The 18,851-nt window shown below is 38.6% G+C and overlaps 2 protein-coding genes and 1 long non-coding RNA gene across 8 annotated transcripts in view; 1 reads left to right on the forward strand and 2 right to left on the reverse strand.

The window, feature by feature from the left end:
- Positions 1-10,027, reverse strand: LOC124215603 (protein FAM151A). 2 transcript variants are annotated; one of them, XM_046619189.2, is made up of 5 exons: positions 9,817-10,027; positions 2,262-2,399; positions 1,849-2,075; positions 1,618-1,766; positions 1-1,532 (listed from the first exon to the last, which is right to left on the reverse strand). In XM_046619189.2, exons 1-5 carry the CDS (start codon positions 9,875-9,877, stop codon positions 1,151-1,153), a joined length of 957 nt encoding a protein of 318 aa, XP_046475145.1. In that variant the 5' UTR covers positions 9,878-10,027; the 3' UTR covers positions 1-1,150. The 2 variants fall into 2 exon arrangements, with proteins under 2 accessions (XP_046475145.1, XP_046475146.1); XM_046619190.2 differs by lacking the exon at positions 9,817-10,027 and adding an exon at positions 5,354-5,482.
- LOC124215610 (uncharacterized) overlaps positions 10,005-18,851 on the forward strand; it is a 10,145-nt gene continuing 1,298 nt past the window's right edge. The window contains exons 1-3 of the long non-coding RNA XR_006882403.2: positions 10,005-10,380; positions 10,923-10,981; positions 11,106-11,355. This is a non-coding gene — a long non-coding RNA (uncharacterized lncRNA). The remainder of the gene's footprint in view (positions 10,381-10,922; positions 10,982-11,105; positions 11,356-18,851) is intronic.
- Positions 15,477-18,851, reverse strand: part of LOC124215596 (protein croquemort) — a 26,142-nt gene continuing 22,767 nt past the window's right edge. For 3 of the 5 annotated variants that reach the window (XM_046619175.2, XM_046619174.2, XM_046619173.2), the window contains exons 8-10: positions 17,695-17,768; positions 16,569-16,800; positions 15,477-15,911 (exon numbers count right to left, since the gene is read on the reverse strand). In XM_046619175.2, the coding sequence (XP_046475131.1) occupies positions 15,756-15,911; positions 16,569-16,800; positions 17,695-17,768 (462 nt within the window). In that variant the 3' untranslated portion in view covers positions 15,477-15,755. Of the gene's footprint in view, positions 15,912-16,516; positions 16,801-17,694; positions 17,769-18,851 lie in introns of all 5 variants that reach the window. The other 2 variants (XM_046619176.1, XM_046619177.2) reach the window with 2 other exon arrangements.

Raw genomic sequence — 18,851 nt, forward strand, 5'->3', positions numbered from 1 at the left:
TTTCGATGCTTTATGTCCGTCAAGGGGTGAAAATATATTGACAATTACCGTGAAAAAGTGTCGTCGTCTATATCAGCAGACACTTCTTAGAGGAAAGAATCTTTGGTGATTATTCTAGTTTCATAATTACAGGGTATAAAATAATTTTTATAGCACTACACGCTTACGCTATCGATCTTATACATATTCCTATGCATAACTTATAAGTATATAGTAAATGTACATCACACGTGTGACAAGCACGTCAACAAAGCACTTTTGTGTGTAGATAACATACAATATTTACTAAAATTAGATCATGTATGTAGGTATAACATGTATTTCTTGTCTTGGTTTTATATTTGCGTATTGTAATAGAATGTATATGTGTTGTATAACCACAATTACGATATTACGATGCACTCGAAATTCATGATATTGAATAAAGATGATATTGAGTAAAGAACGTATTGAAAAATCGGGTGAAGTTTGCCGAACGATGCGCAAGACTTTTATAACAAATTGAAATACCATACAAATTTATCAGTTAATAAAAGGACCAAAATTCTAATAACAGTCGGTGATTTCGATCTGACGACAAACACGAAGTTTCTTTTGCTCGTTCTCTTTTTCTACTCAAATTTTGTGAATGCAATGTATCTTTATATGTGGCCGGACAGTAACGTAAATAAATAAATAAATTCGACATAGAAAATATCGCGATATCGCGAATCCTGATACTCTTTATACCAGTTCATTGCTTCGACACTTATTACACATTTGCGGAATTCACAGTAAGATTTGATTGAGTGTTTAAAGTAATTGATTGCCGAAATTTATCATTCTTTCGCAATAGAGTAAGAAGTGTAAAAGGAAGGAGTAGTCCGCTTGTATTTAATCATTAATGTAAAATGGTATGAATGGTATGACAACTGAAATTTATGTCAGAAGCTTCTTCGCATAATATTTTCAACCAGAATCAAAATCTTATTCTCAAAAGCGGCAGTTCTCACCGCATCAAATACATCGCGGTTGATCTGCAATAAAATGCTTATCGTGCAAACCTGCAGACTCGAATCGATTTTCTGCAACCTGAGAACGTGAGACATGAAATTACTTTCGTCGATTGCGAACTTGATCTCCATTATACATTGCATTCTATGCCGCACGTTCAGAAGAATTTTGCAAACAAGAGTGCGGCTAAGAGGGTGCCGAAACAGATCTTCATTCGAGAACTTGTAGAAGATTCGAGATGCAAACGATTCATAAGCTCCTCCGGTACATCGATGTAGACTCTTGATACGCCTATCTTTTGAATCACCTCGGAAAGCTTTACGTCATCGACGGTGTCGTTGTCGCTTGACCAAATAGTCACGGTCGTCCCGCTGGCAGATTCGTTGAGTAATTTGTCTATCGCGTCCCAGCTATTCGCTACAAGACCGGCCCGCATAGGGTAAGTTATTGGCTGACTAACGTTCTTGATAGTATTTATCATCTCCTCTACGTTGGCTTCGGAGTAACTGCCGTCGATAATATTGTAGTCGGCGCCGTACCTGAAGCAAGCAAAATCAAATCCTGTAGTGAACCGTCGATGATTCTACACCGACAAAGTTTCCGTAAAAATGAATCTTTTGGTACCTCGTCTTCCATCCGAGCGATAACGTGGCGTTTGGAAGGGTTCCGGCCGCCAATGATAAAAATTGCGCAGCGTCCACGGGCTCCCCGTTCAAAGACGAGTTCACCGGTCCGTCGAGAATATCCGCGTTCAGCCAGACCGGAAATGTCATCTAGGAGGAGAATGGTGCGATATGTTATAGACACAGTGCTTGTTTTAGCGTACCAACTTCTGCACGCTTTTTCGAAACTTACATTATTCATGAGTTTCTGGAGGATTACGCAACTAGCATTGAAAGCTTCGAGTGACTTGAAATCGAGCTTGGCCCCTTTACTTTGGTCCGCCATAACCTGACTCAGGAAATCTTCCAGGGATAAATCACTCGTATTAGCTGGTGGATGCGCCATCACGGGAAGTTCAACCGTGGGCTCTGACTCCAAGGTTCCCCAAACGACATCTGCCTCGAGCATCATTATATCGCCTTTAAAACAAGTTACACGCTTTAATTAAATACCCATATTCTCACCATGATGCAGCTATCGACTGAAATTGGATATATAGCCATGTTAAATCTCGGCAATCAAATACTTGGAAGATTTTTTACACATTTTCCTTCCGACAACTTCAAGTATATGTATAACAGATGTATTGTAAGAGTTGACGTTACTTGAATTGAGAGCGTTCGTTAGAGCTTGCTGACTGTTGACGGCATGATCCCAGGTTACTTTTGTCAGGTTGCCCTCGATGCCTTGGAAGAATTCGGGAACCGATGGTAAAATAGAGCTTCTCGTCGATGGCTCCTCTCCTGAAACAGAAATAAATTTATTTAGTACAACCTGTACGGTAGCTTCATTCACGTTGCTTCAGGTGGCGGAGAACAATACAAGCGCGAATAGATCCTGAAGACTCTTGACCCAGTATGCAAATCAACCGCAACCGCAACCTTGCTCTAGGTGCAGAGTACATTCAGAAGGACGATACGGTTCAAAATTTGCACATATGGTATTATTCCCCGGTGCAACAATACATATGAGACATGAAAGGCTGTATGCAAACATTTACATACACTCGGTGTAATGTCAAGTAGCTGTCATCCAGTCGGTAAGTTTATAAAATTCCTCTCGGAATGCGGATGAAATCGAATAGATTCCAACTGTTCTTTCGATTGATTTTCAACTCAAAATTGTACGCTGATTTTCTGCAGGCGTTTAAATTCGCGTGCCAAATTGTTGACCGTAGAGGTATGTAATATTTTCTTTCTTGACCTTAGGTACAAGCAAGAAATCCCAAGTTGATCACACCGATTTGATTACTTCCGTAATATGTTATAGTAAATTAAAAACTAAGCAGCACGTATTTTTTTTAACTGCCATTAAACACTGTAAGGGGGTAAAACAGTCCTCCGAAAAAACTTATGTCAAGGGGCGATTTTAAAGTTTTTTTTTTTTTTTTTCAATTACATTTTTTATTTCTCGTTATGAGAAAGCTTTTCCAGTTGGATTGATTAAAAAATATTACGATCTTTTGGGTGATACTACAAAATCGCCCCTTGACACGACTTTTTTAGGAGGGTAGTTTCACCCCCTCAAAGTGTTTAATGTTAGATAAAAAAAAGTACGTGTCGCTTAGTTTTTAATCTACTTTAACATATTACAAAAAGAAAACAAATCGGACAGATCGACCTGAGCTGCCTTCCTTGTTAGTCAAGTTCTCAGTTACAATAGGCTAGACGCTATTTATCGCTGAGAAGATATATCGACATATCTCAGAATTCCCTTTTACTCCGTCATGTTTTTCGCAAAACAACTTTTTCCTTCTCCATTCATTCGCACTCTTATTCCCTGCACGAGTTTGCTTCGAGATGGATACAGCTGAAGCTTATGCTTGCGATAACTTTATATGAAAATAAGCCCGCGGTATAGCGTTATTGAGAATTAAGCGTACAGGCACAACAGCATCATGCAGCAAGGGGCGATGATGTTGTCATCTACAGTTTTAGTCACGACCTTCGGGGGCGGCTCGGGTATCCTGAAAATATTCGCGAAATTGCGCGCAAGCTGAGCTATGTTTAGGCAGACCCGACAACCTGCAGCATATTGCCTTTGGCTGGCCGAGATGCCATTATACATATAGGGCATTCCATACCACTTCGACCTGGGTCGGATCCTTTATCTCTCAGATTGGATCCGCGATTTTTTATACAATTGATCTCACTTTGAAAGGCACTTCTTTTTTTTAATTTTTTCGTATTGGATTAGAGTTTTCTACGATTTTTCGATTTAAACATCTGAAACAATTCTGGAAAATCGAGTGTCGGTTATGATTTACGAGAAACATTTTACCATAATAAAGTGACTCCCACTTCAAAGTTTTTCAACGTTTTCTTTTCCGGAATACGCTTGAAATCAGTAAGAGGGAAAAGTCTCGCCACTCCGGCTCCATGTTTAAAAATTTTGATACCTGACACACGATTTTTCAAAATTTTTTCAGATTTTTAAATTGTGTCGTTCGAGGAAATCGTTTTAAAAAATTGAAAAAATTTCGAATCAAGTCGGAAAAATTTCAAAAAAAAAAATAAAACAACGGAGTACCTTTCAAAGTGAAAAGAATCGTATAAACAATCGCGGGCCCAATTCGAGAGGTCAAGGGTTAGACCCAGATCGAAGTGGTATCGAATGCCCCGTATGTACGGTAGACAAGGTATAAGCACTGTTGATTACACTAACTCGAAGACAATCAGCCTTTGTCAGTCGAGACCAGAACCGCTGCTCACGGCCTGATTGTTCCGCTCGTATCATTTCGGTCGAAAGTGTTAATTCCTTTAATCAGCCCGGCACAGCAAGTTGTATAACGAGTTTATTGTGCGTGGGCGCTTGAATTTTGACGGCTTTGGAATTCACGAATTTCCAAGTACCAACGCACACTTGACTTCTCGCCCAGACGTTTCGTCATTATTGACGTTCTGCATGAATAGTCTATTTTTCGAGCATTTGTGCCATAATATTTATACATCGGTTTCATATATATAAGGTAGTGCATTTACAGTTCCTGGTCAATTGCTGAGAATTGCACGTTTTGCACGCGGCGTGTTTTCGATCAACAACATTGCAGCTGTCGTGCTGTTATACCGACCTTGGTGACGGTCGTTAATTGTACAATTTACCCGGCTATGTTCTTTTACATAATGGATACATTCAACAGTTCATACAACTAATAAAATGGCCAGTGCTCGCTACAAGTGATCAAAATTGTTAGAAAAAAAAAAACATTTGCTAGCTCTGTCGTTAAGATAGTGAAGAAAAGCTACTTTTATCAGATTCTAATATCAATATGTTGTACAGCATGAGCGTGATTCTCCTACGTTTAAATTGTCGAATGACAAAAGGATATAAATTCTGCCTCCTCACAGCTTCGTGTTAAAGACTAATACGACAACCTGCAATTTTCATAATTCACTCGAGTATAATAGCATCGTCTTAGAAAGTAGACCTAAATTAACCCTGGATAACTAATAAAGACTGATAAAAAAAGAACTGATGACTACGTTTTGCAGCGGGCTTGTTTTTTCACCCAGTTTACAAAAGGCGTGCGATACAATTCCCCGGAAGGTCGCGCATGCGCCGTGAATGAGAACGCGTTGGACGAAGGCGTTATCGACGATCAACACGTTTAGCATGCCGCGCGTGACAATCGCACGCGATACCGACGGAGCAACGAGCGAATTCAAGGTGTACCAATTTCAACTTCCCGGTGACTTACGTGACGAAACAGACATCATTAGGGTTTTCCTGTTCTCCCTTCTTCCGTTTATCACAGTTCGCGATACTCGTAACAAAGCCTTCTATACGCTTAGATCCCGGCTACCGCCAACGAAAAACTGTCGATCACGTTACATCATCATGTCCGCTCTCTCATCTGTTTTACTTCCATTAGGCACCCGAACTAACGCGAACATGCCCGATTGCGTTCATCCTGGTTTATGACGTAAAAAAAAAAACAACAGAGGTTCGAAAATTCAAGTTTTGAGCTGTCAACATTACGAAGAAGTAAAGCTGATAGACTGATATAAAACGTCACCAGTTGAAATGAATTTTAATATTCGGTATATGTCGTTGGGAGGTTACAGCTGGACGGCGTGTCATAAACGTGATCTCAGATCTAGGATCACGACTATGAACCGTAGAGCAGAATTCCAGCACGTGAGTATCGTGCCAGACAATTATCGCTAATCAGTGACCACAGGAGATTGGTAGATAATTTAAAACGTGCAAATCGCCTGTTGACTATTGCTGTATCGTCGGTTTTATTCGATCAAAGGTCAGCTATCCAACATTTATAAGCTTGGTATAGCCGTCGATGTATTATATTTATGATCCAAAGCCTGGACAAACAAACTAAAGTGATAATTTATCATTACAATTCTTTGTTATCTCATTTTGAAGCGCCTAGAAGTTGAAATCGGTTACCTCCTATTATCATGGATAGGCCAAATATCGGCGCTGATTTACGTTTCATTGTTCGTCCGACGCGAATGATACTTGATGTATTCCGCCGTGGGATTCTGTGACTAATTAACCAGACGACGGGAGTATGCGATTTAATTTGACCGGAAACGGAAGCGGAAACACCATTCATACCGCGATTATGCAAAAACCACAAGATTTTGAAGCGAAAAATTTCTAACTGTTTAATATTATATATTATACATATACAATTTTATATTATTATATAAATACAATATTTACTCTCAGTTCCCAGAAAGAAGTATTGAACCATGTATAAAATACCTCTAATATAAATAACTCCGTGAACAACTTGACGCCGGAGTTTATTGTTTCATCGTCGGTTCACTCCAGGAGTTACATGATGGCTCGTTAATGTTTATAACGATATAAATGGCGCGAACCGCAGAAGATTGATTTAATTGCAATATAGATGGTCACAGACGATATAATAATTCGAACAGCGTTATACGCACGTGTCTAAGCCTAGGGACTCCGCGCGATTTTTTGAAAACGATCGGGAAATTTGATTCACGTTGTAAATGCATAATAATTGTAATCGCGAATAATGTGGCGTCTGCAAATTATTGGCGGATAGTTATTATAGTTTAAAATGAGCCTGAAATGGTTCATAGGCTCTAAATTGCTTTGAAAATTAGACGGAGGGTGAACCATAATTTCTTGCACAAGCTTCAGCAAGTTTGAAACAGAGATCTGGTAATTTTATCGTACGTGTGAATATTACTTAGCCATTCACAAACGGTTACTTATATCGTTGCAGCGTGTTCGAATAACGTGAGTTAACCGAGTCGCAGTTATTCATCAAGAATTAAGAACTCAGTCTTGTCCCTTGTATAAGTGTTGAAAAAATGCTAAATTTCACATTTTATAGCTCTAGAAAGTTTCGGTAAAAGTGTGATTTAATCGTTGTAATAAAGATTCCGAGCAGATATTTCACTGCCACGATCTATTCTTCGTCATATCCAAGTTCAAAGTCTTTACAAAGTTATGGATAAGAGGATAAAACAATTTCTGTCGCATATTTGTTCAAAATAGTGACTGCTAATTAGCCATTTGCCATTAATAACATATTCCGTAACGATATGCAGCCACGAACGACTTTTGTACAAGAATCTTTCAATCCCATATACGATTATCATAATCATTTAAAAAGAAAGTGCAAAAATCGTCATTATAGCAATGAAATGACGAAAAAAAGTTTTTGTTACAACGATTAACTTTCGAAATACAACGACTTTTGACTTTTATGATTTTTTTTTCAGAACCTTCGGAGTGTCCCCTCGCACCCAAATTAATTTACATTACAGGTCTTTTGGCAATAGATACCCATAAGTTTTTTCATAACGATCCGTCAATCGAGTCTTGAGATAAAAAATTGTGCGCGTAAAACGTAATTTCTTACCCTCCGAAGAGGACGAGGAGATTTATTGAGTAATGAACCACTTGGCACATGTTTTTCTGACCTAAGAAACATTTCTGAACGGATAGTTTGAAAATCCGAGATGAAATGAAAATTTGAGACAGGGGCATTTGACACCTCTTAACCAGGGATACTTTTCTTCGCGATCAGTTGAATACCGGATGAACGTCACACCGATTGCGACTCTACGTTACGCATCGCGTAGAAAGAGGCGTTATCGCAGTTTGAATAATTCGCAAAACTTATAAATAAACCGACTATCACACTGTGTTAACAAACGGGCGGGATCGGTGGATGTAAAATAAATGCAGACACTCGTTAGTTTTTTCTAAATCAGGAAAATAAAAATCAGAGCAGCGTTGCTTTCCTGTATCTCATTACTCACTAAACTCGGGCTGATGCGTTTAAGCCGTGCCTGATTACGAGTTGAAATTGAAGTGATAATGAGCAAATGCATGATTATCTTTCGTATACACCTCCGGCGTCTCTACCGGGATGTGGTTGTGACACAACCGCTGCTGAAGGCAGGGATTAAACCTCTTTGTTCATTATCTTCAACTGTCGAGTACTTGGCATTTGATCATCTCGACTTAATCTGTACACTAATAGACCGATATCATATACCAGCAATTTATCGTCCAAGTACACGCCTGTATAAATTGAACGAAAATAATATTGAGATGAACTGTTGCGGGGATTTTCCCCCACGAATTTCAACTCTATCAATGTTTCATCTCATTGTCAGGCTCGTTATCCTTGAACAGATATTTAAGACAGATTTGGTTTTTTTGAAAGAATATCTATTTGATATGTGATCAAGATGACGTGGTGGTTCGGACGTAGAGAAAGCAATGTGAAACTTTCACGATGAAAGAGAAGCAAAATCGAGGTATTTGTTTTACTGAGGAAAAATGACAGATCTATTTCCATTTGTTCAGTTTTCTCCATACGTTATGAATACCCAAAAATGGGAAGGTATTTTTTGATACTTTATTTGAATAATGATTTCTTAAACGAAACAACGTTTCAGGGGTACCATACTACTTTGTAATTTCTTTTTTTGCCTCTTTTCTTTCGTCGGCTTAAGTGCTTCCTTAATTATGCAAAAATGATACCCAAAAGTCTAAATGTGAGGGAACATTTTTTAAATGGCCGAAAAGTCGATTTTTCGAGTGAGGTCACGATGATTTGCAGGTAATTTGAGAGCGAGCTTCGAATGCTCATTTTTTAAGTATTGAGTTTAAATGCGTTTTACTCAAATTTATGATTTTCATTTTTACGTTGACCGATCAACTTCAAATTTTAATTGTAGCTTTATAATGACTTTGTCTAGTGGAGTACGTAGGATTGATGAAAAATTTACCGATTTTACGACAGATTTGTGTTTTTTCCTTCAAATTGACGCCATTCTTGTGAAAATTAATATTTCTGGAAAATTTTACGCACTTCACTAGATTTTGGCATCATATTTTCAATTCTTTTTTGTTTTTCGTTCTAGATTGCAAATTGCGACTTGCAGGTTGTCACGCATGGAGGTCATTTAAAAAAATAGAGGAAGTTTCCTTTCAACAGCCACTTGACTACAATTTGTTTTAGAATAATTTTCAAAAAATTCTATCTTGTACTTCAAGCCTTGTATTAACATGTATGAAAAGCAGAATTAAAAAATATTAATTCGTTTTTCTCAAACAAATTGGAGAAAATGACCCTTGATTTCGTGTAAACAAATTAAAATTACCCCTTATCGCAAAGGTTTAGATACTTCTCCTCACTGTTTCAGACGAGTAACCTAATGTAAATATTCACACAACGAGGAGAAAGACGTGTTTGGTTCATCTTGCTTTAACGCGCCTTTAAACGTGAGGTAGTACCGAAAACGTTGCAGCATCTTTTTGTTTTTTATAGCACGAAATCTAGTTCAAGTTCACAGCAAGAATAAACAACCACCGGCGCAAGTTTTCAAACTGGTCACTATCGATTTCGGAAACTCCGGACCTTTCCAAATTCATGCAAAACGAAATTTAATCTTCAACATCAATAACAAATTGCGCCCAAATTCCCAATCGTGAACTATCGTGAAATTAGATTGAAAAACCTCGTTTTTTTCCACTTATAATTACACATTTACACGCGATTATCATAAACGAACCACAATTCAAAATTCGAGATTCGAGATTCAACGATCTAGTTATCGACGCAATCGCTTCAACCGTTTCAAAAAATAATAATTGCACTTCTCGGTTGTTATTAAATTCCAAGAAGAGAAAAGAACAACTCACCAAGCGTCGAGGCGGAAAAGAGAACAGCGATCAAGGTGAAAATGAGCGTTGCCCGCGTCATGTCGATGGTGAAGATGGAGACTGTTAGTTAGTGCGGACACGACTAGCTCGGGGGCCGAAATGCGACTGACTGACCGAAGTGATCGAGTGACGAGCACAAACGAATCGGGCGAGAGAGCGACAAGTATGACCGTTAGCGGTTTCGAAAAGAGCTTCTGTCCACTGCGTTCGCTGAGGCTTATCTTTCTAGTCACATCGCGAAAGCCTGGCGATTGGTCGAAAACCGTTCAGCGCGGTTGATTATTCGATTTTAAACTCGGCGCCGATGCATTACGGGTATTTCGCGCATGCTCTTTCCCCCCTTTTTGTACCCAAATTCCAATTTCCAAACGGTGGGCATCGGCAGGAATTTACCGACGCGCTGCGCGCGCTGTTTTCCAACCCCAACCCTCGTGACTTAGGAATGAGCCATTGACTCATGCCTGATAGCGCCGAATGAGTGTTCCTCGACACCTAATGTTCCTGACTCAGAGGGAAATTACCGCATCCTAAGGAAGAAGTAAGGTTAGTGTACCGGTTGTTGACTCTTTCCCAATTATTGACATTTTTTGGTTGCAATATCTGTTTGATCTTTACTTCTAAATTTATCAAAAATTAAATTTTTAGTGTCTAACTCTCTAATAATTCGTTTTATTCATCGAAAAATTCACAGTTTGTGCCGTAAATTTATAATTTTCGAAAATACAAGGGTCAACAATTGGGTCTAAGCGTGTTAATAACTAGTACTGTTAGCTCGTGGCTATCTGAATATCTCTTCGTAACGGAAATTTTCGAGCATTGGCGTTAATGCAATGAAAGCGATTCGTTTTCGCGTTCAACCGTTTCTTTGTGCCTTGTACGGTACGAAACTTGTGAGTCTTCGCAGGACAGAATCGTTTCCATACCTTCGGAGAAGAATAGTCTATGAAATTTTCAACGGTTCTTAGAAGTGAATACAACCTTTCGCACTCAGGTAGTATTTTTTTCTGGCAAACTGTAGGAGAGTGTGTAATATATACGTATAGGAGGGATATTTTAAAAACTCACATTGGCGAATGATCTTTCAGCTAACGTTTTACGTTTCGAGTTCTGCCGCAAACTGCGACCAAAACAGAATAACTCGTAGGTAAAAATTATTGTATAAAAATGTTTATAAGAAAATCTTTATTTGAGATTCAGTTATACGTCGCGATAGTTGTTGGTGCATTTTAGAAATCTGGTTGTACATCCGAATAACGATATATGTATAGGTACATGAACGAGGCGGAAAAAAAAACAGGAAACAGAAACCGCTGCTCGAAGGAAAACCAGCGGCTGGTGGGTACGAAGAAAACCGTACGTGGATCAAGCCCCAGATATTTGAGTGGAAATTCAACCGCTCTGTAAATCGGCGCAGCAGCTGCAGCACAAAAAATTTCCTCACCCCGCCAAGCGGGTCAGTTATTTACGTAGTATTCTTTGGTGGAGCTTCAAGGTCAAATATTGAGTGTATAAAACGTGGTGAGTTTTATTTGTAAGAATAAGCCCATGTGCAGTGAATGCGTTTCAAATTCAGCTAAATCGTTTAGAAAAATTTTCACTTCACTTGAGATGCACATGCTGGTTTGATGTGTTTCAAGCACGAGGCCACGTGACCGATTTAAGAGTGCTTACGAGAATCCATCCCATTTTTTCTTTATAAATTGGTATGACTCGAAATTTTTTTGTGATATGATCGGTCTGACGTTAATAGGTGCGCTATAGTTAACTAGGGCCGACAAATTATTCCACGATTTAATAATCGAATAATTTGTAAAACATAACCTCAAAGCCCGTCTCGCAGCCAAATCAACCGGCGAAAAATGTCTACGATATTTATTCAGCCTTACAACTGGCTAACCAGAGCGTATAACTTTCTGACAATAGCAGAATCATTTTACAAAAAATTCTCAATCGATTTGAAGTTTTTATTTTCCCGATTTTCGTAGATCGTACTCTTAAAATGGTCACGTGATACCATCCTCACACACCTTAACGCTTTTATGCACATATTTTACCTCACATGCGATTCACTTGAAATTTCGTATGTATTGGCTTTTGGGATCGCTGATTACGAATCTGAACTCGAAATTTGAAAATTCAAAATGGCGAATCCAATATAGCGAACAAACAAAAACAACAAGAAAAATTTTTCGGCGTGTGTTAAATTTGTGTGAAAATTCGCATTCGGATTTTGATGGTAGATTAGCAGAAAATACTTTTTTTCTTGAAAATGTACGAACTTTTACCATTTGTGCTATTTTTGCAATAAATAAATAAATAAATTTCATATATTTTTTAGACTTGGAAATATTTCAGGGACCATGTAGGACCAAAAAACTTGGGGGTTGTTGCCAAAAAAGTAGTTAAATGAATAAAAAGCTGCTGCTGCAAAAAAAGGTGGGACGCTGAGGATCCCAGCGTGAATTAAAGGGTTAATGTATCGATAACGTTATCGGCGGTGTGATAATATGTGAACACACAGTTGACTCGTTTACAAATCATTGCCACAAAAAGGGATCGAGATGCGACGCGCCGCTGCTATGGACATCGAATTTCGCGGCCAACGCCCACTACTTTCATAAACGCGTGCGTGACGCTCGTCATCAGCATGATAAAGTACCGATGTCCAATTAATTTGTTTTCGAGACCGTTATACTCAGTCTGCAGACCCAAGGACGCGATCCTTGGACCTGCAAAAAGGGGAATTCGCGTGTCTGTATAATATCTATAAGCATAAGACAGTTCGAAAATGAGAATACGCGGGGTGAGAATAATACGAAAATAAGAATCTATAGCCTCGCCTTACGCAAGGTGGCTCCTTATTTATACCGCCATAAATCGATACGGTTTTGTACAGGTTGTATGTTACAGATCAATCAAGTTCGGTAGTACGTCAGCCTCTATACATACATTACATCTGTCCATCTTTCTTATCAAAATGTGACAGTCGATCTTCTTGATAAAATAATCGAACACCCAGTATATATATTTCGAGATAAGATTTCAACATTAAATCAGCTATCGTATTATTTTAAGGTGAAGATCAGTCTGAATAGTGTTGTTTGAAAGTTTTGAGTCTTTCTCAATTTTTATCGAGATCAGAATAGTTTTACAGGTTCCACGAACGGTGCCGAAATTTCTGTAAAACACAAAATGTGTCAATTCAAATATTCTAGTGTAAGTTTAATACTAATGAAGAAGATAAGTTCAGGTAAAAATTCAATACTTTTATTAAAATTCGTAGTAAAAAATTCTACTGATTCTTCCATATTTTTTCATGTTATATCACTGTAATATAATATATTTATTCATCTTATTTTTGTATATATCTTCTTATTCTATCTTCGGTTTGCTAATAAGGCTACATGTGAGAGATTGTAAAGAAAAAAAATTAAGATTGCAAACACAGTTCTACAATTCAGGAAAATCACGACAATATTGATTGAAAAAAAAAATTAAATAGTCGACATCCGACTGTTTCTTCCGGAATCGTGAAATGGCTCGTATCATGCGGCATGAAAGTGAACTTACGCTAATCACAAATAATCATTAACCCCAATCGTTTACAGTCGTGAGTATAATTTAAATGCACATTAGAAATGCATTGTATCTAAGGGAGGGCAACATTTGAGCGATGGGGTCATCAATTATCAATCACTGCGTGATAACTTGTGGTTTTCCGCGTCATACGAAGCCGTTTATAATCGCTCTAAGAAGTCATCGGAGTATCCTTCCGAAACTTCTTAGCATCGTGACAAATTTCATCCCTAATCGAAGCTATGAACCGTTGTCTTTAACCTGTTTACCTATAATAACAATCGTCGTACAAGCAGGTGCATGCAATAATAAGGGTGCGAGTACTAAACGCCCGCTTATCATACGTGTGCACAGACATGATGTACGAAAATAAATGCGATAATTGACGACGGTTACATAGAATTGAATAAATCACTATGTCTAAACAAAATTAAATTATCAATTATCCCAAACAACCCTATTTTTTCCTCAGTCTGAGGTATGGCATTTTGTTGTATTTTTCTTGTTTTTGTTCTTTCTGAAGAACTCGCACACAGCTGAACATTTTTTATACGAAAACGTCTGCGTAATAACAATCACAAGAAAATTTTGTTCAACGTACAATTAATTCGAGGCTGGCAGTTAATTTATCGGTTATGCTCTATTTTGGTCCATATTTCAATCCATTTGTTCTGCCAACCTTGAACCTGACCCTCGTCTCGATCAAACGACGCAGTAGAATACCTTAGATATATCGTACAGAACATGTATACAGTTTCATCCAATTTTGCCACACATAAACGATACATTCGGTACCCTGCATGTAGGAACAATTTTAGACATGTTAATGACATCAATAAAAATCCTATCGATGACTGCGGTAACAATAGTGATAATAAGACCGACGTAAAAGTAACAAATTTTACCTGTTACATCAAATGTCAATAAATCATCCAGGCAATTATTGCTGAAACGATAAAAATTACAAGGTCACGAGTCTTCACCGATTCTGATTATGGAAATTGAAAGCAATAAAAAATAAATAATAATATACAAATAAAATACACACCAAACTTTGAACAATCAAGACAGCAATTTTTCTAAAAATTAAGAAGCACGCGTGCCCGTACATGCGGTGAAAAATAAGTAAATGAAAAATATAATGTCCGAGCGCATAAATTCGAGGACGCTTTGTTACTTGTTAGCGTGGTGGGATATAATTAGTACAAATTAAATGTAACTTAACCTGGCCATGAAAATAAGACTCGTACTTATAATTCACTTACACGCATGAATAGTGTCCGTGTTGTGCAAACAAATGGCAAATTGTTTACAGGGACTAATTTTGACCGCACTGTCGCTGTTGCACTGCGAACAATTACTGGACGCTTCAACGAAATATTATTACGTATCGCGTCCTGCCTAACTGTACGCTTTCGGCTGTACGATAGCGTGACAAAAATATTGAAGCAATGAATTCAGGGTGAAACCAATTGGTGCTGAATGAGAAAGACAAAAAAAAAAAACAAAAAAAAACACGTTCAGACCGTTGGACAAGATTTTGCGCCTATTGGTCGCTGTTACATTATTTTGACTATGTCAACTCTCACAATTGGACTAAAGTGTCGAGATACATGGTATCGTTCTACAATATTACTGTCTGCAACACTCATTCCGTTTTGGATATTGAAGACAAAAATTGACTGAATTATGTCTCAACAACTTGAATTGATTGGCGAAAAGGTAGTACGAATTGATATGGTTGAGATGAAAAACGATATTGTTTCCAAAGACATTTCAATATCCGCATTTCCATAAAAAAAAAAAATAATTCGGTAGCGAAAAAATGTGTCGTCACTGTATCTTCCGATTCAACTTGAAATTGCTCCAGACGTTGACGAGAACTTGTTGAGTTGAACATTTGTCGACAGGGTCTGATTAATTTCATACAGTTTTGTGGAAGCGGCACTGCATTACTGTATAAAAGATCAGTGACTAATTGGTTTGCAAAATGATGGCCGAAAGAAAGAATTTTTTTAAAATTAACAAGTAAGTTGATATCGAAAGACCCGAAGTTCAAGGAGCTTGATCAACTTGGTTTAGATATAATTTAACAACGCAGGTACAATTCTGTCGTAATAACTTATATACAATTTCATTCAGCTGTATCTACAACCGCACGATCATTCCGGAATTAATTACGTATATTCACAATAAGGCGAAACCTACCCCCCGTATTAAGTCTTGGGCGTAGGCCATTTATCCAGTATATTATCACCGCGGTGACGTAAGAAGAGATAAATAATCACTTTGGGTAAAGCACACAGTCCGGGCGATGTTAATCACCGTTTTAAACCTCCCCGTTACAAATCCTGCAAGTTATCTCCGACGAGTTTCGGATACAGCTGCCGGTTCAGCCGCGTTTGGGCGTCGCGTTCGTCGGTGGCTACCGTCGTGTCTAGATAGATAAGCTCCGTCTTCTGCCCTGTGGGAACCGTGAATCCAGCCGACATCGGTTTCTGAAAATTTGCAATATTTAACATTACGGAGGGAAATTGGGATGTGTACGAGGGGTTAATCACTCATCGATTTGACGATTTCAAAAGACTTCAAAAGATTACAACACACTTTATGGGATTTCGAAGGAATTTTCAAAAGATTTCAAGAGATTTCAGACGATTTCAAAAGACTTCAGGGATTTCAAAAGATTTCAGAGACTTCAAAGGTTTTCGAAGGATTTCAAAAGATTATAAGAGACTTCGTGGGATTTCAACGGATTTTTTCAAAGGACAATTTCAGAGATTTCTATAGATTTCAGAAGATTTCAAGAAATTTCAAAGATTTCAAATATTACATACGATTTCAGGATATTTCAAAGATTTCAAGAGAATTCATAAGATTTCCGGAAAAGTGTACATCAGATTTCACGAGTGATTTACCCTTAGGATGTACATATGCCATCGCGAAGTCCAGGACTTTACGGGAATAGACAATTCATGCTCTCGCAGACTGACACTAGTACATTCATTAGTAGGCTAGATACACCAGTGAATGAGCGCTTACAATGAAATACCGTCAGCGGATGACAACCGTGTTAAAATCACTAAGTACACTTATACTTTACTGCAGTTTCTTTGTTATCGGTGGCTGTTTATTCACTGGTGTACGGTCATCACATTTGACATTGTCATTACCACGTCTACTCTGCCCCGCTTGTGTAAGCAGTGGAGAACGCCGGCGGCAAGGACGATCAGTGATCCAAGGACGAGTATGGCGATGCTGGTGTAATGTCCGAATTTCGAGAGTTGGATAAGTAGCCTGAGTGGAGGAGCCAACTCTTCCGTAATACCGGCGTGCTCGTTGAACCAGAACATCGGGAAGTACGTTCTTGGCACCCCGCTGAAAAGGCTGCATACGCAGTGAGCGAAAATATTACAAAGAAAGTTTTATTGGGCGATCAGTCTATGGGTTTGGGTTGGTCATTGAAATTGGGCTTTTCGTCCAAGGTGTAGGTATGTGATTGCAGACGGTCTCTGCTAGCATCACTCGTTCCCGCGAATGATGGTCATTTTGTAATTGCTTCGTAATATTACGTAGCTCCACTTTTCACTCGTTCGGCCATGTAATTCATTAATATTTCTATATCTATAACACGAATCTAAACGCGCTGCAAGGAGTGCCAGACATAGGCGAGCCACGGCCGCACAAATTATAGAGTATCGTAATGCTCAGGGACGAAAAACACGATTTCTGGGTCAGATCAACGTCTCACTCTCTGTATTAGGTTGTGTAATTGATCAATCGAGCGTTAACATTTTCACCTATGCAGGAGAATGTTCGTGCAAAATTTAAAAAATAAAGTTGCTCATTTTGCCAGTTCTTGTGTTACAGACTTTTGCGTTTCACAAGAGACCCGGATCCTCATCAGAGTCAGGAACCGGACATGTGCGAGTAAAACTCGCGCCCTAAGTTTTCCCTACAAACTTAATTCTTTTTTTCATGCAATATTACTACAAATTAACTATTTTCGAACTTTCTAATTTACTTCTGCTTTGAGATCTTGCTTCTCTCCAAATTTCATAATTCTAGGTCAACCGGTAGTACGCTGATTGTCTTGACGGACGGACAGACGGACAACGAAGTGATTTTAAAGGGTTCCGTTTGTTCCTTTTGAGTTACGGATTCCTAAGAATCGCTGCATCACGTGTCTGAAACATCAGTTTCAACTTCGATCGTTTTAGTATCATTATCCGTAACTCGAGTGACAGCACATTTGTATAGATCTTTAACGTAGTTACCTACCTTAGGGAATCTGAGGGCTGAAGGAGGATATTGACTTGTAGACGAGCTGCAACATCGATGGGTATTCCAGTTGTCTGGAACAGAATTTATCGTAATGTTACACTATATGTTAATACATGCATGGTATACTCTCTAATCAAGTTTTCCCGAAAACCACCTTAGTGGCATTCAAATGGACGTTCCATTTTACCGCGTGAATAGTAACAGTGGTCAGGATAATCGAATACTATTTCGGCAAATGAAGTTTAATGGTCGGGTTATATATTAAAAGTTGAAGGATTCGTCGCAAGAGGCACAGTTTGAGACAGTGTGTAATCGTAGCTTGTTTGCGAATGTAACTCATTACACTCCTGTATTAAGCCATTTAGATCGGACCCGGCCGATCATTAGAATGATATGAAGAAGTCATATATTTTTACGCTAGAATAATTCGTAGAGAATGCAAATTCGAAAATTTCAGGTGACTTGAAAAATTAACGAGGGAGCCAGGAATCGAAATTTTCGAATTTGCATTCTCTGTTATATATTAGGTGTAATGAAATGAATAACCTAGCATTGTTCTACGACGCAACAGCTCTTGAAACCGATTCTTTGCGACGTTGGACAAGCATATCTGAAGTCTCATATCCTGTGGTTATTCTCGTGGACTTCCCCGCGACTTTTTTCCGCTTTTCATATTCGTAGATGGACATGTAGCAGTATAATAATTATCAGCTCGCCATTCGTTCTCTCCCCACACGTTTCAGCATTATCTTTCTCACTCTTTCGCCCAATTGAGTCTGTTTCTGATAATACTTCGGCTGACGGTTTTCTCTAATTACTGTTACAGAACCTCGAATTCAACAATGTCTTGAGCTTCGCGTTACGCATCGCCGTTTCCTTCGCTTTGACCGATAACAACGTTTCCGCTGGAATTCGTCCCGCACTGCCTTTCGCCTTCTTTTCCAAACTGTACGTTCTCCATTCTCACGCCAGCCATCCTTTTTCCATTATCTTATCTTATCTTACCTTTCTTGGAAGCTGAGCGCTCTTCTCACTACCTACCCGACTCGCATTCCATCTTCTTCTACTTAAATCTTCCTATCTAACCGCACGCATCCCTAATTTGTCCTGTATTGCAGACCGGCCATCGTATACAACCTGCATGATTTTTCCGT

Source organism: Neodiprion pinetum, chromosome 3 (assembly GCF_021155775.2).
Source record: "Neodiprion pinetum isolate iyNeoPine1 chromosome 3, iyNeoPine1.2, whole genome shotgun sequence".
In the NCBI taxonomy this organism is placed as follows: domain Eukaryota; kingdom Metazoa; phylum Arthropoda; class Insecta; order Hymenoptera; family Diprionidae; genus Neodiprion; species Neodiprion pinetum.